Source organism: Boleophthalmus pectinirostris, unplaced genomic scaffold, assembly GCF_026225935.1.
Source record: "Boleophthalmus pectinirostris isolate CB_2022bp ecotype Guang Dong unplaced genomic scaffold, ASM2622593v1 HiC_scaffold_18, whole genome shotgun sequence".
Classification (NCBI taxonomy): Eukaryota; Metazoa; Chordata; class Actinopteri; order Gobiiformes; family Gobiidae; genus Boleophthalmus; species Boleophthalmus pectinirostris.
The window spans coordinates 46,256,878-46,281,811 of NW_026571133.1; the positions used below are offsets into that span (position 1 = coordinate 46,256,878).

General features: G+C 40.2%; 1 protein-coding gene across 1 annotated transcript in view; it reads left to right on the forward strand.

The window, feature by feature from the left end:
* The first annotated feature begins 19,962 nt into the window (after positions 1-19,962).
* si:ch211-196i2.1 (collagen alpha-1(I) chain) overlaps positions 19,963-24,934 on the forward strand; it is a 50,739-nt gene continuing 45,767 nt past the window's right edge. The window contains exon 1 of the mRNA XM_055153228.1: positions 19,963-20,058. Within this exon, the coding sequence (XP_055009203.1) occupies positions 19,963-20,058 (96 nt within the window). The remainder of the gene's footprint in view (positions 20,059-24,934) is intronic.

Sequence of the window (24,934 nt, forward strand, 5' to 3'; positions counted from 1 at the left end):
ACGACCTGGAGAATCTTCTGGGGAGTCCTGAGGAGAGCTCGTTCCTGGGCTTGAGCCAGACTGTAAGTATCTCCTGATGCAGTGGAAACACCTCTCAGGAGCAGAGGGTGTCCCACAGAAAACATCAAACAATAAACGCACACTGCTGAACTCCACAGCTGTACACCAGAGCTGTTGTCATGACGATGAAGGCCAGCTGTTGATTCAGCTTTCATCACTGATCAGGACATACTTTGAGCATCATTTTCAAAAGAATGAATTCTCCTTTGTGTACTGGCTATAGAATATTTCTTTAATGCACATTTGATCACAAACATGTTTTGTGTTTTATTGCACTCGAGATAAATGAATGGACACAGGACTGCAGCCAACCTGAGTGCACGAGAACCTAGTTTATTATGGGCACGCAGAGGGTTTGTGCTGTTTAGAGGAAGGACAATATACTTTACATTGGGGTCCGGTCAAGTGGTACATTCAAATAGGTCTTATTCAGAAACTAGAGGGACTATTGAAATAAGTAAAGTATCAGAATGTAGGAAAGAGTTAACACTCCAACAGGGTAAAGTTAAACCTGTGATATTCTTTCAAGTTGTTGACAAAAAATTAAAAAACTCATGTCGGTAACGGAGGGAATGAAATATGCAGCACTTTTTGGGCAATAAATCCAAACAGTGATAACTCTTGGTTCTCACTTCCATATCCTTAACAAACTGGTTTGAATATTTGCTTCATATAGTTTTCTACCATATGGTACAAGATTAGGTTGCAAAACCTCTTACTTTTTGACTCATGAGATTTTTTATTAAGAAAGGTCATGGTAACGGAGGGAAAAGTAACGGAGGGAAAATTGTACAAGTAAGTAGAAGGTGCATGATTTTACATCATTTGTGGCTTTTTTCTTCTGAATACTTTAATATTACTTCAAAATGAAAGGAAACTATTTCTATAAAATATGTCAGTCCTTCCAAGCAAATTTTTACTATTTTAAATACATTTAAAAAAAAAAATCATGTACCTTCATCAACAGTTCAAAGATGGAATAACACAAGATATGATGAAATACATCCATTTATTTACATGGTTTGCAGGTCTTTGAAATTTGGGAAATAATTTTTGTTCCATGTTTCATACATGGTCTGTTTAAAACATATGGAACTTTAGAACCAAAAATGGTACAGAAAAAAGGTCAACAGTTTCATAAACTAGAGTACATATGTATCTGTTCAATACATTTTTATATCAGATGAATTAACTTGAATTTTTGGCCTTGCTGTTTACTTCTGCTTGACCGGGACCACTGGGAGGTAAACTATCTCTAACTTAGATTTTTTGGACCTCCCTAATATTTTAGTACAAGCTTTTGCCCTTCTTACCCAGGTAAGACTCACAGGACTGGCATAAATGCGGGAGCTGCAGGTCATATTTGTGAATGGTAAACTGGCCCCAGAAGGATTCATTAGACTGGAGCCTCATACTATTGGTGATGTCACATTCCCTTCGTCCACTTCTTTATACAGTTTATGGCTGTGAGATAAAGTTTGAGACAGAGAAAGTACAGTTATATGAATAATGTGAGAGATGATTGGTGGAGAGGTTAGTGACCTGGGACAGAAGCAGAGACTCAAAGCCCCATGAGCCCCCAGGCCCGTGTGGAGCTCATCTGTGTGTGTTTGACCTGTGTGACTGCAGCTGCATGTGTCTCTGTCAGCCGCTCCGGTCTTTGTAGTGGCCTGCTACAACAGTTCATCAGCCACCGCTCATTAATTATGATATAATAACAGGGCATGCTCTGTGTTCTCTCTGCGCTACAGGCCTGATATATGAGCAGTAAAAATGTGATTCAAAACACAAACAGTAATACAAAGGCACAAGAAAGACTGGGTTTCATACGCTGCTGCTGCTCTGTTATTTCTCCTCTTTGTTCACTTATTTACTGAGCTCCTCAGCCACTCATTTTCATTCTTTGTTCATCCCGTGGGAGTATTTCATTTGGATTTGTGTAAGCTGTGTTTTCAAAGCTTGTGTGAGGATGGCATTAACATTCAAATAAGTGTGGATGTTCAGTGCACTTTTAGCAGACAGGAGAGCTGCTTGCATGTGTACAGTGTCCTGTTCTTTGTGCGCTTTAGTGTATGGTTCAGATTTAAAGTACACTGTTTTATGATTTATGTTATAATATTATTTCCTCATCACAAACAGACCTGGAGTTGTGTTTTATGTTTAACACACAAACCCTGCATATTATATTATTACATATAGGCTGAGTTCTTTTCTTAAACTGAAACAACTCTGTTCCACCTTGTGATGTCATGTGGTATTACTGGAAGTGCTCCACTCTGTGTTTAAATCCATACACCTAGAATCATTTTGATGATTTCAGCCCTGGAACTGCCAATCTGAACACAAGCTCAAAGGTAGTGGTTAACTTGAAAAGTACTACTGCATGACATCAGGGTGGAACAGAATATTTTGGGCTGTAGAGATGTAGACAGACTAATAATAAAGAGTTACTCCAACCTGTTTGAATGAAACATATAGGACCTTTAAAAAGTTCTTAACGCTCTTGTTACCATATGGTGCTTCAGGACAAAATGATGCAATGATGCAACCCAAAACATGCTACAGATCTCCAGGAAGAACAGTTGATAGCCAAGGTCAGTTAAATACAATCAATCAATGAACTTAGCACTGGTGCTACAACCTGGTACATGCATCTCTCCTGTTAAGGTTAATGTAAAAATTGTGCGCTGTCCCTGTCTCAAATAAATATACAAAAAGACAAAAATACAAAAAGGGCAAAGTTTGTACCTAAGTAGTGGATGGTTTTTCAATAGCTGTTAACTTTTCTGATGAGGGTGAGCCACCTGCTTGTCTACATGGAGATGTTATTGCTTTGCATGAAATGATCCACAGCTCCACAGTGTTCCACTTGAAAAATGTGCTTTCTCATTGTGATGTCACCTTTCCACTGGGGCTGCTCCATTTTGAAAAAAAAATAAAAAATCTGATTATTTGAATCATAATCATAATTGAAATTACAATTATTCAAATGATTATGTGCACAGAGAGAAGGCCGTGCACCAGCATGCTCGAGATGAAGTCAACAGAAAAACTATGTATTGTGCACATGGCAGCTATGAATGTATTCCTCAAGTTAAAAGCCCCAACCCTCTGCAGCTTTCACAGTCATACATGCTCAGAGATTATCAACTATATACACAGCTCTTCTCTCCACAGAGCTGACCTGTAACCTGGAGCAGTGGCACCACTTAGTCTTCATCAAGATAGATATGTTTATTGCATCACAAAGACAAGCAGGTGGAGGATGTCCAGCAGAAAAGAATTGCACCTAAAACATCTCCACTCAACGAGAAAAGATTTGTAGAGCAGTAAACCTAAATCTTTTTTCTATCCATATATTAGACTGCTTGCACTTGCTTTGATGGTAAATGTAGATAATAGGTCGTTTAAAAGTGAGCTTTGTTTTGACTGCTTTAAAGTCTGGCTCTGTGTGATCTTGTGTCAGCCCGAGATCATTACAGTAAAACAACGCTTGTGCCTCTAAGTTTATTAGTGCGTGCCAGCTCTTTCTGTCGCAGACATTAATCACTGTCCAGGCGCAGTGTTTAAAAGTCAAACTCATTTTCTTTATTTGTTGAAGTTAAGTATTTGAGATTACTTCCTTTAATTCCCCCAATGAGCTGTAATTATAGCACATGTTGAGCACCAGCTCAGATCGTGGTGCTCGCTCGTGTTTACATTGGCCTCACAGAGTAACACATGTCTGAAATGCCTAAAGGCCCGGCTGGTTTGAATTGGCTTTCTCAGATCTATGAAAAGTGTTTGGGCCAATCAGAGCCTACATTAGGGCTCTTTCTAGTAACATGCCTTTGTGCTGATGTAGTGCACACTATCTCCATATAACCACAACACTGCACCAGTCCTAAATGAGCTTCAGACAGTGTTGGACATTGCTGGTCCTGCCAGTGCATCTGGTTCAGTTCTGCTGTTGGAGCTATTTTAGACTAAGTCCATTCTTGTTCTATTTTTGTGCCTGATTTACTGATTTGTCCAGTTTTCAGTCATGCTTTGCCTGTGTCACAGTCACATCACTGTGCAATGAAACATCCAATTACAACTTTAGGTTAAGGTACACTTTATTGTCCCTTTAGGGAAATGTGCCCTCTGCATTAGCAAGTGTGTGGCCTTGATGTTTGGGAAGACAAAACATTATAACTTCATGTAGCTCAGCTGTGATGTGTTCTGTAATGCAGATGGTATAATGGTGTATAGCATTAGACGTGTTCATTGAGTAACTGTGTGATGACTTCACCTCTCGACTTTCTTCACGATTGTTGGCGTCTTTCAGCTCCTTAAGGCTTTAATCAAATATCACACTCGGTGTCTCTTCACAGTCGTCCGGTTTTCTCTTTCCTGCTTGTACTTTTCACATCACTCCTTATTAAGAGTCACATGTAACCACAAGATGGAGCCAAAGTGTCTCTTACTTACACTTCTAAATGTTAAAACGTTTAAAAATCTTTTCCTGCAATCAGTATTAACACTTCATAGCATCATAACAGTATCATCTATGCCTCAATCACAGTGCACACTCGTTTAACCGACTGTATGAGCAGATGTCTCCAGACTCTGCAAGTCATCTAACCTGCTGCTTTATTTCTACGCACAGTGTTTCCCTGTGCTGATGGCACAGCTGTAACACTCTGAAGACTGGGGTTTGACTCCCGCTTCGTACATGTGCTTGAATCTTACAAGTTTTTATTACCCAGCATGCTGTGTTCTTTAAAACTCACAGCAGTTAAACTTGACTGTATGGGCAGAGAAATCTCCTCCCACACAAAATGCTCCAAGAGTTGGTTATGCCCTGTGTGTCATAGTGTAGAGGCTACATCACACGTCTGGGAAACCTGAGGTTGCTGGTTTGAGTCTAGTTGAGGTTGGCAACAAAAATGACATGAGACAGACAGAGAGGCATGAGTGGCATTGGCATTAGAGCTGAACCATTTTCCTAAACTATGTATTTGTGATTTTTCTGGTAAGCTTATGTTTGTAATTTGTGTTTTAATAATATGATTCTGTTCAATGATCATCTTATAAACAGTATGAACCAATACAAGACCATTTAACTAATATAAGAATTCCATTTCAGAACATGTTTGAAAAAATGAAAACTACAGGGTTAGTTTTTATGCACAGTGAGATGAGAACAGAAAAATTTCAAGCTTCACGATTTGCTAACTGTGTCCGTTCACATTGTGATTTCAGTTCCGTGGTGATTAATCATGTGGCATCTGCCAGTTTTGTTCAACCTGCAGAGACTGATGATTTCAGTGAGTCTGACGCTGATACAGTTTTGGCCTCATTCCAACACCAAGTAAATAAGTAACTTTGAAACATTTGGTGGAAATGCCACTTTGAACCTCTCTGATGTTCTTTTGGTGGACTCGGCTTGACAAATGAATACATAACGAAGAAATATACCTGGAGAGTGTCGTGTTGAACACACAGAGAAAGTGAATGAGCAGCTCTGGCTTTGTTGGTGGTGGTCTGGTTTGCATTAGGTCCTGACAGAGTGAGCAGTGGGTCTGGGGCTGTGGAGAGATGTGAGGTGAGCTCTTTGAAAAACACTTTTGTGACTGTGCTGTTTCCTGAGCGCTGTGCAGAGACAGTGTGACAGGTGCTCCCTCAGAGACATGAGCTCCAGTTCATCAGATGAACAGAGATGTAAGACAGTGGTGAGGTCAGGACCCCAGCTAAACACTTAATCATACAGCCCCAACCAGGAACTGTACGTCTCTAATGGCTCTGCCCTCTGTTAGGCACTGGGGTTCTGTGACATAACGTGTGTCCCAGAAATACAGTGGAGGAAATAAGTATTTGATGTGCTGCTGATTTTGTAGGTTTACCCACTGACAAAGAAATGAAGAGTCTATCATTTTAATGATATCTATTTTAACACTGATCAAAAAGAAAATCCAGAAAATAACTTTAAAGAAAATATATTCATTGATTTGCATTTCATTGTGTGAAATAGGTTTTTGATCCCTATCAAGCATTAAGAGTTGTGACTCCCACAAACCGGATCGACTCTCTTGATCAGCTCATCACCTGAATTAGACTCCTGTTGTAACAGCACCTGTATAAAAGACACCTGTCCACAGAATCTGTCAATCAATCAGACTCCAAACCCTTCAACATGGGAAAGACCAAAGAGCTGTCAAAGGACGTCAGGGACAAGACTGTAGACCTGCACAAAGATGGAATGGGACCATCAGCAGGAAGCTAGTGTTAAGGAGACAACTGTTGGTGCAATTGTTCAGTCAATCTCGGTCTGGGGCTCCACACAAGAGCTCACCTCATGGGGTTTCAATGATCATGAGAACTCAGCCTAGAACTACATGGGAGGAGCTAGTCAATGATCTCAAGGCAACTTGGACCACAGTCACTAAGAAAACCATTAGGGACACTTTACACCGCACTGGATTAAAATCCTGCAGTGCTCAAAGCTCCTGCTGCTTAAGGATACGTTTATATGATGACGGTCTGAACAGAAGACGCAAAAGTGGCATCACAGCTTCACTTTTTATGCTGTGTTTATATGAACGTTTTCGGGACGAAATCTGCGTGCATACGGTGATGCAAAAATGTGTGGAATTCAACTGTGTGCAAGTACTGAAAGCAACATGAGCATAAATATGGAAGTTTTCACTGGTTCTCCAGGTCTCATCCATATCCATCTGGCTCGCCCGTGATGAACTGGTGCATCCAGAATTTGACAGAGGTGATTGTAGGTCCTTCTCTGTTCACTAATAGTATCTCTGCAGATACTGTACATTTGTTGGGAGCCTCCTGTAAGTTTATTAGCTGCCAGAGCAGTTTGAAGGCCCAACACATGGAAATGATCCAACATGTTTGCTTCTGTGTCCTGTATGTATGTGACGTAAATGCGTACATGACGTGAGCGCATCTGACCAGAGTTTTGTGTCTTGGGCAGTGTAGACGGAAACACTACGGTGGAGCCTATTCAACCTCCACTCTGGAGGGTGGTTTCAGATTTTTGCGTTTTTTTAAGCCCCCAAAATGCCGTCACCGTCTAAACGAAAGCCACATCCAATAAAATATTTTGTCGTTTTTACCCATAAACGTTCTCGTGTAAACAGCCCTAAGAAGGCACATGTGCAGCCCATCTGAAGTTTGCCAATGAACACCTGAAGGATTTTGAGAGGGATTGGAAGAAGGTGCTGTGGCCAGATGAGACCAAAATCCAGCTCTATGGCATTAACTCAACTCACTATGTTTGGAGGAAGAGAAATGCTGCCTATGACCCCAAGAACATCCCCACTGTCAAGCATGCAGGTGGAACCATATATAGAACTGTGTATGTTTTGGTTAGCATTTCATTATCAACAACTGATTTTAGAAGAGGTGCGTGATTATGATTTTTAAGTACAGTTGATGGAGATCCAGATTATCCCCCTCATTATTTAAAAGTGCACTGACATTTCAGTGACAAAATACACTAAACATCAATGATAAGTAGAGATTCAAACACCCAATGCCAATCTAAACATGCAGCGATCCAGCGTTTTCAGTGCCAGTAGTAGATAATTAGCTTTAAAGCTTCCATCTTTAATTAGACTGTCAGACCCCGCCGGCTCCCTCCCCCCAACCCTGCTGTATTCTCACATATCACCACTAAATGAGACGATCTGTGGTACTGTAGTCTGATGCGTGCCAGCTTTGGCTCGAGGAAGAGCAGAGAGGTTTCACATCTGCCATCTACTGACAACAATACGAATCTAATACACTCAACAGATGGAAGCTTTAAATGTTTCAGATCTATGCCAAATCTATCATGCAGCAGTTTTACATTCACAATGCCATGGAATCTGAGCAAATATAACCTATAAGATTAGTTTTGGGGCCTCGGAAAGACATGAATAATGTGAACGTCCAAAGAAACAAATTCATTTCCATTCACTGAGATTTGAATATTCCACCCATACTATTTTTATTCTTTCCCTCTGTGCTTTTAATACCATGCCTATACTGGCCATATTCTCACCCGCTGTGCCTTCAGGTGCAGTTGTTTGAAGTGCACCTGTCACAGTGAAACGGTGAGTCAGGCTTTGGTGTGGCGCTCCCTGTTCCATGTCCAAGCAGCTCTGCACAGAGACTCTTCATAAAAGCTGTCAAACAATGGCTCCTGCTGCAAGCCTCAGCACACACCAGTCTGAGCACAACCATTCATCAGACTGACTCTGCTCTGAGATCACACTGTTTCATCTGAGCACCAGGAACAGGGCCAAGTGCCACTCAGGACACACCACAAGATAACCTGAAGAAAGCCTGGCTAGCCAGACCCTCCTGCTTTATGTTCAAATGCAAGAGGATCTGGGATCTGACGCACAGCACACTATTATTTATTGTCCTCCAATTTTTCAATCCAATCAAAGGTACTTATTTGCTGAACACGTCTCTTGAATGTGGAACATATTTCATTCTGTATAAACATGTAGCGTTGTATCATTTGGAAGAACATCTCTAATCTCCTCAGATCTACAGTGTTTAGATTCACTCACTTATTTCGCGTAAGTCCAATTTTTTACATGTCATTTTAGTTTTAACACAACTAGACCTCCTGGCCCCAAACTATTTGTCTACATAAAGTACTGGAGCAGTGTGCTCCAGGTGTGTGAGACTAGACCAGTGCAGATATACTGCAGCTCACCAGTAAACCATTAAAAGGTCACGTGTGAGTCAGTGCACAGAGACCTAAATGAGCAGACAGAATAGTTTAGTGATTGAAGATGAGTTTGAGTTTGAACCCTGGTGGTTGATAGAGACATCAGTGATGTGATGAAAGGAGACAATGATGGATCTGTAAGAGAAAATATTTCATTTTTTTCCCATGAAGCTTAGAACCTGAGGCCTGTACTACAAAGCTGGCCAAACTTGCGTACGTTTTCCAGACTTCCCCAGACATGAGCGTCTCTGGATAAATGGTTCTTAATATTGTTGTGGAATAGCAAGGACATCTCCTGTTTATTGTTGGCATTTCTCTGTGGTTAGCTCTGGAATCATCCAACTGTTACAGAATTTGTCCTCCTTTAACATTATCGGTGTTCTTGCTTAGCTCTTTGCAAACTATGCTCTTGTCATTTTATCTCAACCTAAACCTTCTCCCGTGGAGGTATAGTCAGGCTTGAATAGTCAGTAATAACCCACATTATTGAGTGTTCAAGTTCACCACGTCCTGGGCTGATTGTAAATAAACTTCTCGTGCCTCAGACATCCAGAGAGCCTCTGTGCAACTCTAGGACTCATTTGGACAACACTTATTTTCCCTAATAACTTTTAATAATTTTAATGACAAAATATATTACATTTACTAAAAAGTATATTTATTACTTTAAATGCATATAAAAGTTAGTAGAATTGGTAATTCTTATGCCTAACACAAAAAGTGATTTACATGTACATACATTTACTATCTGAGGAATAGATTTGATATAATTGTTCTTTTAAGGCTCTTCAGCTGTGTCCCAGTGCGTTATTCCTTTGTACATTGGCCTACAAACAGACATGTAGTACAACTGGCTCCATGTACCTTATTATTATGATTGATAGTAGTACCTAAAGTATGTAAAAGTCATTATGAAGTGTCTTTAGTAGTCTCTAAAAGCTCCAGGCATACATCATTGTGTCACAGTGCCTCTAATCCCCTGATCATATCACTGTTGTACATTCCCCTCAATATTTCTCCTGTGAGACTCTGCAACTTTGGACTTCTGTCCGGTCACCTGGTTTTCTGTGGAGGCTTTAGCCACAAACACCATCTGACCACTGCCAAGGTCAGAGGTCAAGGCCAGGTCAAACCATCACAGTTCTGCTTATCCAAACACTGCTTAGAGTTCTGAGGAGGGACCAGACCTAGAGTTATTTATGAACTTAGACTTCTAACTGTGGACACTTTCTGGTTTTAACATTTTCTAATTATAACAATTTGAATGAAAAGTGAAAGTAGTGTTGGTGCATACAAAACACCACTGCTGGAGGCAGAGGGGAGTGGCAGAGGGAAGTTTAAACTACTGATACACTATTAAGCTTCAAAGCTGCTTATTAACAAGATTTACCTTGACAGAAATCTGAGCAGTGAAACAATCAGGTTGTGAAGTTGTGTGGATTTTTGAACTTTTGACAAGGACATGTTGTCATCATACCATGTCGTGTGGCCATACCGGCTTGTCAAAGATTCATCCTGTCAGATCTCAGAAGCTCTGCAGGGTCAGACCTGGTTAGTACTTGGATGGGAGAATGCTGAGAAAATCAGGTGCCACAGTGGGGTGCCAGTCACAAAAAATGTTCTTGTGTCCTTAGGCAAGACACTTCACTGACATTGCCTAGTGTGAAAGCGGTGTGTGTGTGAGTGATGGTGGTGGTCGGAGGGACCGATGGGTCAGATTGGCAACATTGTATGACTCAAACTGGTGAATGAAACAAAACACCTACCTGAATATTAGACCCAAGCGTCGGTCTTCAGAGAGGGTGGCCAGCTTAGATCCTTGGGTTGAGCTCATGGGTCGAGTTGCAGGTAGGTGTAGGTGTCTTGTCAGCCCAACACCAGGAGTGTGTGTTTACATTTTGCTCTATGGGAAAAATGGTTTCTGGGCTGCAGAGGATTTTTTCGCTGCAGTTCCAATGGACTCACCACAATTGACGAATCCAACTCACGATGCGTTTAAGATAGAGAATACCCTATCCAGATGTTTAATAGGTTTATGACTGGAGCATGAAAACCATCCAAAAAAAAAAATCTTAATGTTAGTCAATGTGTTACAACTCAGGGTGGGATTTGATTTAAAAATTAAAAATACATACAAATGTAATTAATAATTATATGCTTTGTAATTAATCAATCCCAATTAATCGCATTACAATATTTGCCCCAAAAGCAACATTTGTTTAATGTAAATGAATTTTAGTGGACGACTTCATCAAATAGTACAAACCCTTTTAAAATCAATCTCTTTTAATATCTGGAAAAATAAATAATAATGTATTTTATTTCAAAATAGTAGACAAAGGTAAAGTCCCTGTCCAAAACTGAAGACAATACAGTTAAAGAGAGATTTTACTTTAAATTGTTTCCTTCTGAACAGCGCGTTTCTGTGCTCGCTGTCACGTGTTTTGCATTTAAAAAGTCTTGTGGGGTTGAGGTGCTTCTGTGATATGAAACTCTTTTCTGCACAGTTTGCAATAAACAACTCCTTTGTCAATACTTCCATCGGGTTGTTTTTTAAATAGAAATTTACCATCCAGCAGACCCAGAGCGCTTTCATGCCATGCTCATGGATTATTGTAGTTGGAACTGTCTGCATCAGTATAAATGTCATTTTTTGTTTTTTTGTTTTTTGCATTAGTTTCTATTACTATTACTATTCTATTGCCATTAAGCCTGATTCACAACCTGAGAAAAAAGAAGAAAACATGTTGTACTTAAGTTCACTGGGTTATTTAATATAAACAGTCTGACCCACTTTACTTCAATTCAGTCTTCTACATGGACCGTTATGGTGGACCTGTGGAATGTGGCCTTTTGAGTAATGCTGTAAATGGTGCAGACTGATACTTTTGCTCTCTGCTGGTGTGATTTAGGGCGAGCTCTGTGTAAATCACATATAGATAAATACAGCTAATGCTATGCTGTCACATTGCTCTTCAACATCTCAGCCTCCTTTTGAATCCTCTGTTGAGTTACAAAGGTCTCAAGCAGAAACTCTCTCAGTCAAAGTAACCGCAACAAGGAGGACAGGAACTTCTGCAGCAGCTCGACCACAAGTGAAACGGAACAGTGCGTAGATGAGCTTCAAGTGGACTGCTGACAGCTTCAGTCAGTTTTGCTGGGAGAGGTGGGCTCGGCCTCAGAGGTCCCTGGGGCTAACACGGCCTGGTCCAGAGCTCTGAGGCACAGCTGTGGAGCAGGTGGAGAGGTCCCTGCGTGAACTTCACCCATCATTTGTTGTACTGGCTGTGGGTTTGTCTACTTTCAGTCTGAGCAGCAGCTACAGCAACAATAACTAAATCATGTCCTCTTTTTAGTGTCACCATTATTAGGTTATCATTTTTTAGTCTCACCTCACAACATGTTTTGAATTTGACTCCGTCTTGGGTCAGAGCTAAATTAGTCCTGACCAAAATTCGGTCAAGATCTGGAGATGGGCCGATGAGCTCACTGCTCCTTAGATTAGCAAACAGATAGCCTCTCTATTGTTTCGGCCTGCTACGTTCATAAGGAAATTATCAGAGTTTCTAAGGCTACGTTCAGACTGCAGCCTGAAGTGACACAGATCCGATTTTTTCAAATGCGACCCAGGCCACTTGGATATGTGCTCCTAAAACCGACACTTTGTGTGTAAACTCCGTGTGAGTGAAGCAGTGAAGCACATCGCCATCCCACCACTCTCGTCTGTGACTCTGCACCCACATGTTCCTTTCTTCGGACGTTGCTGCCGCTGCCCCACAAAACACCACAGCCAAAAACCTCCTCCACTCCTTCTCAATCTCCTCCTTCAAACAAATCATCTGTACATGTTCTGGCTCCAGTATGACAGCAGCTTTAAAATGTCCAGGTGCTCAATGCTGTGTTCAAGTTTAGGCGACTTCTGTAAACTCAGAGCCACTCGCTGCGGTTGACGTCATCGTGTCCTCCAATGCGCTTGTGGAACATTTTTGGGGTGTTTAATGTTCACACTGGAGTTCACATACAAGTCACATTTAATTGGAAATGTGAACGACCTCGCAAAAACATCAGATTTCACAAAAAATCTGAATTGAGCATTAAACCCTGCAGTCTGAACAGAGCCAAAGTTTCTGTTTTCACTGTGCATAGCAAATAACTTCAAAAATCACAAGCTCAATTTTATTAGTACTTATTCGATTCTTTGACCTGACACAGACTGGGACATAGGTAGAAACCAGGAGAAACAAAACAAAAATGGTATTAAGATCATGTGTGTCTGAGTGAATGAATTTATTTTATTATTTTTGTTTTTACTATTCTATAGGCGAGTTTCATTGTTGACAAAAGCGCACGTTGCATGCTGGGAATTATTTTGGTCGGCGGCAATAAACAGTAATTCAACATGACGGACAGAGCGAGAAAGCACGTGAAGGGTATTGATCCCGGTTATTTATCCACTCTAACGGCAGAGGACCCAAGACCATTTGACCAGAAATTGAAATTGGTCATAAGCATCGATGGAGCCAAATGTTTGAAAGCCGTTTAATTCACCGTTAGCGGTTTTTTTCACTCGGAATACAAAAAAGACATTTTCCTTCTTCCGTGCTTCTATTTGTGCGTCCGATAATGCAGCAGGAATTTACCATTATCGGGGATAAATACGAGAGTTTACGCACTGTGTTTGACCGCTACCGTGTTTCTTGCCTCCAACCAAAATATTTCCCAGCATGCAACGCGGGCTTTTAATAACAATGACGTCATCTGAAACTCGCCTATTGTGACCTCTGTAATCACAATAATCGATTTACTGAATCATCTTCACATTAACTGTGTGTGGATTTTGTTTCTTCAGTGTGACCCTAAAAGATTGTGCTAAATATGAATAATGAATAAATAAATAAATAACTCTACTTACTCTCTGGACATAAACATCACAGGTTGAGCGGTCGGACCCACTGACCTACAGGTTAACTGGTGCGATTCCCGCTCTCACAGATGAATGCTGTCTTTGCGTCCTTGGGCAAGACACTTAACCCACCTCATCCCAAGTGTCTGTGTACTCTGGTGTGTGGTGTGTGAATGTGTGTGTGAATGTGTGAGTGGTTCCTTGTTGTAAAGAGTGGTGTATAAAATTGTGACTATTTACCATTTACCATGACTCTCAGTTAGGGCTGGGGATCATTCAGAAGTTGCCGATACGGTACATACCTCGATACATAACCCACGATACGATACATATAGTGAGCTTATGATTCAATACTGGTTTACTGTTGAGGACAGATTTACTGCAGTCTTATTTTGTTTTTTAAAAATGTATGTATTTTACAAAGACCGTTGAGCCTGTTTGCACAACTACTGCCTTTTAGTGGTCGGAATGGTTTTATCACAAGACGAGCTTCACATGGACATTTTATACTTCCACTGCCCAGGACTAATGCTCTGAAAAGAACTGTTCTGTACAGAGCGATAGAGCTTTGGAACACACTCCCCCAAACCTGAACTGTTCACAAGCATGAACCAAGTTTTAAGAACATGTTAAAGAAATATATTGGAAATTGTACATAATTATATTTAGTCATTAGTTACGTATTGTAATTTATTGGATATATTATAATTGTAGTAGTGTTGTGTAGTGCAGTAAACTGTGGAACAGGACTGTATGAACTTATGTGTGAACTTTTTGTTATTATAATGGACTAATGGGGATCCAATAAATAAATACGATTCAATACGTTATATATTTCACATCGATACAGTTCAATAAAAAAAAATAAAGGCTAAATCATGACTGTGATACTAAAAGTCTTTGTTAAACCACTTTTTGTGTGAAGTGAATGTGAAACACACCCAGACCTCTGAACTAGGGATGGGCAGTATCTCGATATTTTAAATATATCGAGATAGTTTTTAAACTCGATATGAATTCTGACATATCGTATATATCAATGTAATGCTTATATTTAATTTTGATTTTGCCGCTTCGCTTGTTTACCTTCTCTCTCATCGCCCTCGCCTCCCTGATTTTGTTTGCTTGTGTCTCCTTCACTCCTCACTGTCGCCATGAACACTGAAAGTTGGTGCCAGTGAAAAGCTTCAAGCATCATGAACCTTTTCCACCATTTACAGACAAAACCACCAGCAGCACATCCTCATATTCCACCGAGTCACGTCCTTTAGCCCGAAAGAAGCTAAACGAGCTGAGCTGCATGAGAAGTGCACTGTTTATGCAAATGAGCCATGCACTTAAGTTTTGTTTCTGTAAAATGTAAACACACGTGCGCAAAATTGTATTAAACACTTTATTATCTCAAACGAACTGATGTGGCTCTAGAGTCTTTATGCTTTATATATTGTAAGTATATAAGTTTAGTCACGTAAAGTTTATTTATGCAGAAAAGTTTATTTATGCAGAAGATTTTAATGAATAATCTGCTGCAGTGTCACTTGTACAATAGTGTTTGGAAACGTTGGGTTTGATCTGCAGTGGATTGTGGGATTAAACCTCAGAGCTCCTGACGCTGGTGAGGAACATGGATCTGTTAAAATGAGGAACATCTTGAGCTTCATCTGCTAAATGAGCTCATGGTTCTGGTTCTGGTTCTGGATAACAGAGTTAATACAAAGATGATCTTGAGTTGAGTTGTTTTATTTATGAATGAAAAGAAGGAAATATGTATGTAGTTACATTATTATTTATGTAATTAGGGTTTTTTGTAATCTTAAATGTTCCTATATGAACTGCCGACCTCTTACACTTTAATAAAAAAAAAAGACCTTGTGGAATTTGGCATAGTTTTTTTGCAGTTTTCAGTTTTAGGGGGTTATTTTTTCTTGAACATATATCGAGATATATATGGTATATCAAGATATAGCAAAATATATCGAGATTTTTTGATCCATATCGCCCAGCCCTACTCTGAACAAACAACAAAACTGTAATAATGTAGTATAGTATAATGTAGTATAGTATACCAAAAATACACCTGGCAAGATATCGATACTGTATAATCACAATAAACAATACGATATATCAATATTTCAATATTTTTGCACATCGCTACTCTCAATACTGTGCATCGTTCGGCTCCATCTTGACCTCACTGTATTGTCTGTGAGGGGAAAGCTGAATCAGTAACAAGTGTCAATCAGTAACGGAGGGAAACAGGGGCAGATTTTTGACATTCAAATGTCTCTTATTCAGAAACTAGAGGGACTATTGAAATAAGTAAAGTATCAGAATGTAGGAAAGAGTTACACTCCAACAGGGTCAAGTTAAACCTGTGATATTCTTTCAAGTTGTTGACAAAAAATTTAAAAACTCATGTTGGTAACGGAGGGAATGAAATATGCAGCACTTTTTGGGCAATAAATCCAAACAGTGATAACTCTTGGTTCTCACTTACATATCCTTAACAAACTGGTTTGAATATTTGCTTCATATAGTTTTCTACCATATGGTACAAGATTAGGTTGAAAAACCTCTTACTTTTTGACTCATGAGATTTTATATTAAGAAAGGTCATGGTAACGGAGGGAAAAGTAACGGAGGGAAAATTGTACAAGCAAGTAGAAGGTGCATGATTTTACATCATCTGTCGCTTTTTTCTTCTGAATACTTTAATATTACTTCAAAATGAAAGGAAAATATTTCTATAAAATATGTCAGTTCTTCCAAGCAAATTTTTATCATTTTAAATACATAAAAAAAAAAAAAATCATGTCCCTTCATCAACAGTTCAAAGATGGAATAACACAAGATATGATGAAATACATCCATTTATTGACATGATTTGCAGGTCTTTGAAATTTGGGAAATAATTTTTGTTCCATGTTTCATACATGGTCTGTTTAAAATGTATGTAACTTTAGAATCAAAAATGGTACAGAAAAAAGGTCAACAGTTTCATAAACTAGAGTACATATGTATCTGTTCAATACATTTTTATATCAGATGCATTAACTTGAATTTTTGGCCTTGCTGTTTACTTGCTTGACCGGGCCCTGAGGTGAAACGGGTGACTTTTCTGAACATAAGATGCTTCATTAGAGTTATCGGTCCATGTGTGTCTCTTCCTGAACATGCCTCAGCCTCCTTCATCTGTCCCATTCACATGTGTTAAATGTGTTGGGTTGGTTCACAGGAGGTCTCCCATCTGCATCGTGTAAATCAGCTCATCCTCGGACCGTCTGCGCTACATAGCCCGTTGACGTTTCCTTCAGCTGTGGTTCTGGCGCTGTCTCTTCTCTGGTTCTCATCTCCCTTTTTTCACTTTGATTCGTCTCGTGTGTGAGAGGTTGGGGATTCCTCATCTTTGCTGGCAGCGGCGACTGACTCGGTTCTTGTTGCCTGTGGTGTTGTGGTTTCCGCGCGGAGCCAAAAGCCTGCTGCATTGTTCTTTCTGCTCATTTCATTTGCCAAAGAGTTGAGATAACAGTGGATGTCCTTTAATGTCATTTAGTCTTTGTATTAGCATGACAAGTTTTAAAACGTAACAGTACTGTATCACTTCTTCTTGGAAATTTTCTTCTGGATTGGAAGCTTCCCTGTCGTTGTGGCATCTTCAGGAGCGGTGGGATCCATCTCCATGATGCTGAGCATTTGTCAGGACTATCTTGGCTGGAGGATTTGACTCATTGTGCATGTTTTAGGTTTTGATGGGGAAACAAGAGCTTCCAGAGGAAACTCAAGAATCAAACCCAGAACTTTCTTGCCGTGTGTTAGCCGCTCTGCCACCGTCCTTATCCTTATCGTGTGCACTTCCCATTTGGATCTGAACTCTGATTGATTTCAGTGACAATGGGGAAAGATACTAGCCAGGCTGGCACCACCTCCGCTCAATTTTATTTCTCTCCAGCAACTAGGTCAGGAATCAAAATACACTAGACGGTTCGCAAAAACCCCAGAAGTAAAAAAATCTGCAAAGAGCCAGACATTCTTTGTTGTCAAAGATTCCCAAGATCGAGGATTTAAAGCCAGCAAGAAGAGAATGTTTGGTGAATTTCATCAAGAGGAAAGACGTTATTATCTTCCTACAGCCCCAAATAGCAGCGACTGGTTAAATGATCAAAAGTACCCATCTACCGTCAAGCGAACAAATTCCAACACTGCTAGGTCACAGTCACAGTACGGCATTAGACTTAGACTTAGACAAACTTTACTGATCCACAAGGGAAATTACTGGGACACAGAAGCTCACACATCACAATATAATAATAATAACAATGAGCGAAATATAAATGGTCATAATAAACTCTAAGTAGCAAAAAAGAGCAAGAGACAGGTGCAAAACTAAGCCATAATAATTATTAGGACTGGGCAAAAATAAAAAATATCAATCGCATGAGTTTGAGTGCGATTAATCACATGTTATACGCAGAACCAATTAATGAATTAAAAAGTAGCGTATATTTAGTGGACACGTAAATGGAAGAGCTGTACATTTGTTGTGCAAACAGAGTTTCTTTCAGAGGGGAACCATCAGAGTCTTCAAGGTATTCTGAAGGCTCAAGAAAAAATATTGAATGAATTTTTGTGCTACTAATATATTTGTTCTATATTTTTTATTCAGTGAGTAATAAACACTACACTAGTAATAATTTCTAGATCATAGTTATAAACTTGGACTGATATTTCTTATTTATAACCTTTTATAAGTTAATATAATGGAATGGAAATGGACCAATCACAATTTTTCTTCCAATGGTATCTGGGTAAATCAGTGACTCTCCCTGCAGCACTGAACCGGTGGCTGATTGACAGTTGTCAGAAATTGTCAGAAAAAAGTGTAAAGAAAAGACGTCAAACTTAAAGAAACTTTAGTGGTGGACTTTTTCAAAATAAAAGCCAGTGAGAAACAGAAAAAAAATAAAAAAACAATAAAAACTCCATTATTTAGTTAATGCAAAATTAACGCATTAACATGCCCGGCCCTCATAATTGTATAAATGCAAATGTACAAGTCAACATAAAATAGAAAAATAAGTAATAAAATATAAAAGTCACAGCTTTATACAAGAGCTCATAGGAAGACAGTGAAACAGTGACATGATGACTGACAGGACACAGGGTTAATCCTTTCTGTCTTCATGGAGACCAAACCAGACCAAGTTACAGGTCAGATCTGTGGAGAGGCGGCCCCACTCAAAGTTAGCATGCCTGTTTTTCTATGTACCATATTTTCCTCCCTGCGAGCCCCACAATCCAGAGCACCCTATACACGACTCCACTCTGTGTCCCAGCACGACTTCAGTAAACTACAAACACACCACCCGCAGAACACACAAACACACACTGAGCAGACAGCGACCACACAGAGAAACACACCCACAGACACACTCATCACTCCACACCGACGAGGAACGGAACGGAGGAACGAACTGAAAAAGCGAGTGCAATGTGCCACTTCTAGACACGACTGAACAACTGAGTCACTGCGAACACGCCGACAATCCGTTGGTCCCAGACAGCCCCCTCCCTACACGCCACAACTGAACAAAGCCCAGAGTCACCGTGAACATCACAAACAAACAAAACCACTCACCCATCACACTGTTGTGTTTCCTTTAAAGTCCCATGCGGTTTATTTGTGAAAAAAGTTTGAAAATAGACCATTTAATGATCATCTTATAATTCAGTTTTTCTTTTTTTCTGCCTGTTTTTCTAGGTATTTTTGAGTTTTTGAGTAACACCACCTGTAAGTGAATAAATGTAAAGTAAAGCTGTTTAATGTCACACTGTGGAACATTCCAGACAGAGCAATGACATCTCCATAGAAACAAGCAGGTGACAGACTCCCAACCAAAACGTTACATAGTGCTTTTTTAAGGCATAGATCTCTGGACATGTTTAATGCAAATCAATAATTGTAGGTATTAGCGTTCACATAGAATAAAAGTGTCTGACAGGTAGCGCTCCTGACTGCACATGCACCTGCCTGACACATTGGCACAATTGTGAGAGCGGCTCACGCTTTGACTCGTTCCCAGCTGGGTCAGCCTCAGGGCCCTGTGTGGGGTTTCAAAGCAGCTCATAAAGCAGATTAGAGCATTGTTTTCTCTGCCTGTGTGTATGTATGTGTGTGTGTGTGTGTGTGAGCGCGGGGCCGGGAGCAGCAGGGTGGGCGTGGCCTCCCGCTCGGCTCTGGGTACGAGAGGCTCCCGCTCCCTGCCTCAGACCTGGTGTCGTCCGGCCCGCGGTCATGCTCGGTCAGGTGGGATGGTACGCGCTGGTGGGCTGTGTCCTGCTGGAGCTGCACGGGGCACACGCCAGAGGTCAGAGGAGGCGCAAAGACAAGGTACTGACCACTGCCTTTAAAAGACGCACTGTAGTTATTGTTAAGTTCTCATTTTAACATTGAGCCTGGTTTAGTCATGGAATAATTAAAGCATTTCCATTTGGACCTGTTGTAAATTTAGTTTTTTGGTTTAGTCCTAGTTTAGCCCTTGTTTAGTCATGGTTTAGTCCTTTTTAGTCTTGGTTTTGTCCTGGTTTAGTCTTGGTTTTGTCCTGCTTTAGTCTCGGTTTAGTCCTGGTTTAGTCTTGGTTTTGTCCTGGTTTAGTCTTGGTTTAGCCCTTGTTTAGTCATGGTTTAGTCCTTTTTAATCTTGGTTTACTTCTGGTTTACTTCTGGTTTAGTCCTGGTTTAGTCCTGGTGTAGACCTTGTTTAGTCCTGGTTTCTTCTTGGTTTAGTCTTGGTTTTGTCCTGGTCTAGTCTTGGTTTAGTTCCAGCTTAGCTTTGGTTTAGAATTAGTTTAGTCCTGGTTTAGTCCAGGTTTTGTCTTCATTTTTTTTAATTTTTTTTGGGGGTTTAGTTCTGATTTTGTCTTGGTTTAATCTTGGTTTTGCCCTGATTTAGTGCTGGTTTAGACCTGGTTTAGTCTAGTTTTTTTTCTTGGTTTAGTCATGGTTTTCTCCTGGTTTCTTCCCTGTTTAGTCTTGGTTTTGTCCTAGTTTAGTTTGGGTTTTGTCCTGGTTTAGTCTTGGTTTTGTCCTGGTTTGGTCCTGGTTTAGTCCTGGTTTAGTCTTGGTTTAGACCTGGTTTAGTCCTGGTTTAGTCTTGGTTTAGACCTGGTTTAGTCCTGGTTTAGTCTTGGTTTAGACCTGGTTTAGTCTTGGTTTTATCTTGGTTTAGTTGTTGTTTAGCCCTGGTTTAGTCTTAATTTTTTCTTGATTTAGTCATGGTTTTCTCCTGGTGTAGACTTGGTTTAGACCCGATTTAGTCCTGGTTTCTTCCCTGTTTAGTCTTGCTTTTGTCCTGCTTTAGTTTTGGTTTTATCCTGCTTTAGTCTTGGTTTTTGTCCTGGTTTAGTCTTGGTTTTGTCCTGCTTTAGTCTTGGTTTTGTCCTGGTCTAGTCTTGGTTTAGTTCCAGCTTAGCTCTGGTTTAGAATTAGTTTAGTCCTGGTTTAGTCCTGGTTTAGGCCTTGGTTTTGTCCTGCTTTAGTCTTGGTTTTGTCCTGGTTTAGTCTTGGTTTTGTCCTGGTTTAGTCTTGGTTTTGTCCTGCTTTAGTCTTGGTTTTGTCCTGGTTTAGTCTTGGTTTTGTCCTGGTTTAGTCTTGGTTTTGTCCTGCTTTAGTCTTGGTTTTGTCCTGGTTTAGTCTTGGTTTTGTCCTGGTTTTGTCTTGGTTTTGTCCTGGTTTAGTCTTGGTTTTGTCCTGCTTTAGTCTTGGTTTTGTCCTGCTTTAGTCTTGGTTTTGTCCTGCTTTAGTCTTGGTTTTGTCCTGCTTTAGTCTTGGTTTTGTCCTGGTTTAGTCTTGGTTTTGTCCTGCTTTAGTCTTGGTTTTATCCTGCTTTAGTCTTGGTTTTGTCCTGCTTTAGTCTTGGTTTTGTCCTGCTTTACTCTTGGTTTTGTCCTGGTTTAGTCTTGGTTTTGTCCTGCTTTAGTCTTGGTTTTGTCCTGCTTTAGTCTTGGTTTTGTCCTGCTTTAGTCTTGGTTTTGTCTTGCTTTAGTCTTGGTTTTGTCCTGGTTTAGTCATGGTTTAGTCCTTTTTAGTCTTGGTTTTATCCTGCTTTAGTCTTGGTTTTGTCCTGCTTTAGTCTTGCTTTTGTCCTGCTTTAGTCTTGGTTTTATCCTGCTTTAGTCTTGGTTTTGTCCTGGTTTAGTCTTGGTTTTGTCCTGCTTTAGTCTTGGTTTTGTCCTGGTTTAGTCTTGGTTTTGTCCTGCTTTAGTCTTGGTTTTGTCCTGGTTTAGTCTTGGTTTTGTCCTGGTTTAGTCTTGGTTTTGTCCTGGTTTAGTCTTGGTTTTGTCCTTTTTAGTCTTGGTTTTGTCCTGGTTTAGTCTTGGTTTTGTCCTGGTTTAGTCTTGGTTTTGTCCTGCTTTAGTCTTGGTTTTGTCCTGCTTTTGTCTTGGTTTTGTCCTGCTTTAGTCTTGGTTTTGTCTTGCTTTAGTCTTGGTTTTGTCCTGGTTTATTCTTGGTTTTGTCCTGCTTTAGTCTTGGTTTTATCCTGCTTTAGTCTTGGTTTTGTCCTGCTTTAGTCTTGCTTTTGTCCTGCTTTAGTCTTGGTTTTATCCTGCTTTAGTCTTGGTTTTGTCCTGGTTTAGTCTTGGTTTTATCTTGGTTTAGTTGTTGTTTAGCCCTGGTTTAGTCTTAATTTTTTCTTGATTTAGTCATGGTTTTCTCCTGGTGTAGACTTGGTTTAGACCCGATTTAGTCCTGGTTTCTTCCCTGTTTAGTCTTGCTTTTGTCCTGCTTTAGTTTTGGTTTTATCCTGCTTTAGTCTTGGTTTTGTCCTGGTTTAGTCTTGGTTTTGTCCTGCTTTAGTCTTGGTTTTGTCCTGGTCTAGTCTTGGTTTAGTTCCAGCTTAGCTCTGGTTTAGAATTAGTTTAGTCCTGGTTTAGTCCTGGTTTAGGCCTTGGTTTTGTCCTGCTTTAGTCTTGGTTTTGTCCTGGTTTAGTCTTGGTTTTGTCCTGGTTTAGTCTTGGTTTTGTCCTGCTTTAGTCTTGGTTTTGTCCTGCTTTAGTCTTGGTTTTGTCCTGCTTTAGTCTTGGTTTTGTCCTGCTTTAGTCTTGGTTTTGTCCTGCTTTAGTCTTGGTTTTGTCCTGGTTTAGTCTTGGTTTTGTCCTGCTTTAGTCTTGGTTTTATCCTGCTTTAGTCTTGGTTTTGTCCTGCTTTAGTCTTGGTTTTGTCCTGCTTTAGTCTTGGTTTTGTCCTGCTTTAGTCTTGGTTTTGTCCTGCTTTAGTCTTGGTTTTGTCCTGGTTTAGTCTTGGTTTTGTCCTGCTTTAGTCTTGGTTTTATCCTGCTTTAGTCTTGGTTTTGTCCTGCTTTAGTCTTGGTTTTGTCCTGGTTTAGTCTTGGTTTTGTCCTGCTTTAGTCTTGGTTTTGTCCTGCTTTAGTCTTGGTTTTGTCCTGCTTTAGTCTTGGTTTTGTCTTGCTTTAGTCTTGGTTTTGTCCTGGTTTAGTCATGGTTTAGTCCTTTTTAGTCTTGGTTTTTATCCTGCTTTAGTCTTGGTTTTGTCCTGCTTTAGTCTTGCTTTTGTCCTGCTTTAGTCTTGGTTTTATCCTGCTTTAGTCTTGGTTTTGTCCTGGTTTAGTCTTGGTTTTGTCCTGCTTTAGTCTTGGTTTTGTCCTGGTTTAGTCTTGGTTTTGTCCTGCTTTAGTCTTGGTTTTGTCCTGGTTTAGTCTTGGTTTGTCCTGGTTTAGTCTTGTTTTGGTTTAGTTCTTGGTTTTGTCCTTTTTAGTCTTGGTTTTGTCCTGGTTTAGTCTTGGTTTTGTCCTGGTTTAGTCTTGGTTTTGTCCTGGTTTAGTCTTGGTTTTGTCCTTTTTAGTCTTGGTTTTGTCCTGGTTTAGTCTTGGTTTTGTCCTGGTTTAGTCTTGGTTTTGTCCTGGTTTAGTCTTGGTTTAGTCCTGGTTTAGTCTTGGTTTTGTCCTGGTTTAGTCTTGGTTTTGTCCTGGTTTAGTCTTGGTTTTGTCCTGGTTTAGTCTTGGTTTTGTCCTGGTTTAGTCTTGGTTTTGTCCTGGTTTAGTCTTGGTTTTATCTTGGTTTAGTCTTGGTTTTGTCCTGGTTTAGTCTTGGTTTTATCTTGGTTTAGTTGTAGTTTAGCCCTGGTTTAGTCTTAATTTTTTTTTTATTTAGTCATGGTTTTCTCCTGGTGTAGTATTGGTTTAGACCCAATTTAGTCCTGGTTTCTTCCCTGTTTAGACTTGGTTTTGTCCTGGTTTATTCATAGTTTAGTTTGGGTTTTGTCCTGGTTTAGTCCTGGGTTAGACCTGGTTTAATCTTACTTTGGTCCTGGTTTGGTCTTGTTTAGTTCTGGTTTGGTGTTTGTTTAGACCTGGTTTAGTCTTGGTTTAGTCTTGGCTTAATCTAGGCTTAGTTTTGGTTTAGTCTAGGTTTAGCCCTGGTTTGGTCTTGGTTTGGTTTTGGTTTAGTCTTGGTTTAGTTTTGGCTTAATCTTGATTTAGTCTTGTCTTAGTCTTGGTTTAGCCCTTGCTTAATCTTGTCTTAGTTTTGTCTTAGTCTTGGTTTAGTCTTGGCTTTATCTTGGTTTGGTCTTGATTTGGTCTTGATTTGGTCTTAGTTTAATCTAGTGAGTTGGATTTGGCACTAACCATCTTTCTCCTGCTTTGGGTCGTCGTCTTTTGGTTTGTGGGAAATGGTTTGTGGTGGATCCTGTGTCCGTTACGGCCAGAGACGTGGGGGATAAAGTCTTGTTTGAAGAGCTGTGAAGTTATTTGTAACTTCTCCACCATCTCCTGAGTGTGATTGGCCGCTCTGATCTAAAGCAACAGTGGTGTGTGTAGAACATGGGTGGTCCGCTGGAGACTCAAATCCTCGACCTCGACCCTGGTAATGCCACGGGCTCAGGCGCAGTCACATGACACACAGAGCTGACCACACAAGCCCCGCTGCTCTACGCTCGGATACGCGGGGCCGTCGGCAGCGCACTGACGTCCAGATGTTTGTATGCGGACATGGATTTTTTTTCGTTTGTTTGCTCGAGAGACTGAATTTCACATCACTTCATTTCACTAAAGGTTCATTTGAGGTGGACTCGCTCTTTAAAAGTCCATGTTCAAGTCCATTTATTTTTCTGTTTGCGGTGTGCACGCTACATAATTCTGCCTTGGTTTATTTATTATTTATTTATTTGATTGGGACAGTGTATATTAATGTAGGCTTAGCAAAAAAAAACAAAAACAAAAAACAAAAAAAACGGGGATGTCCCTGGT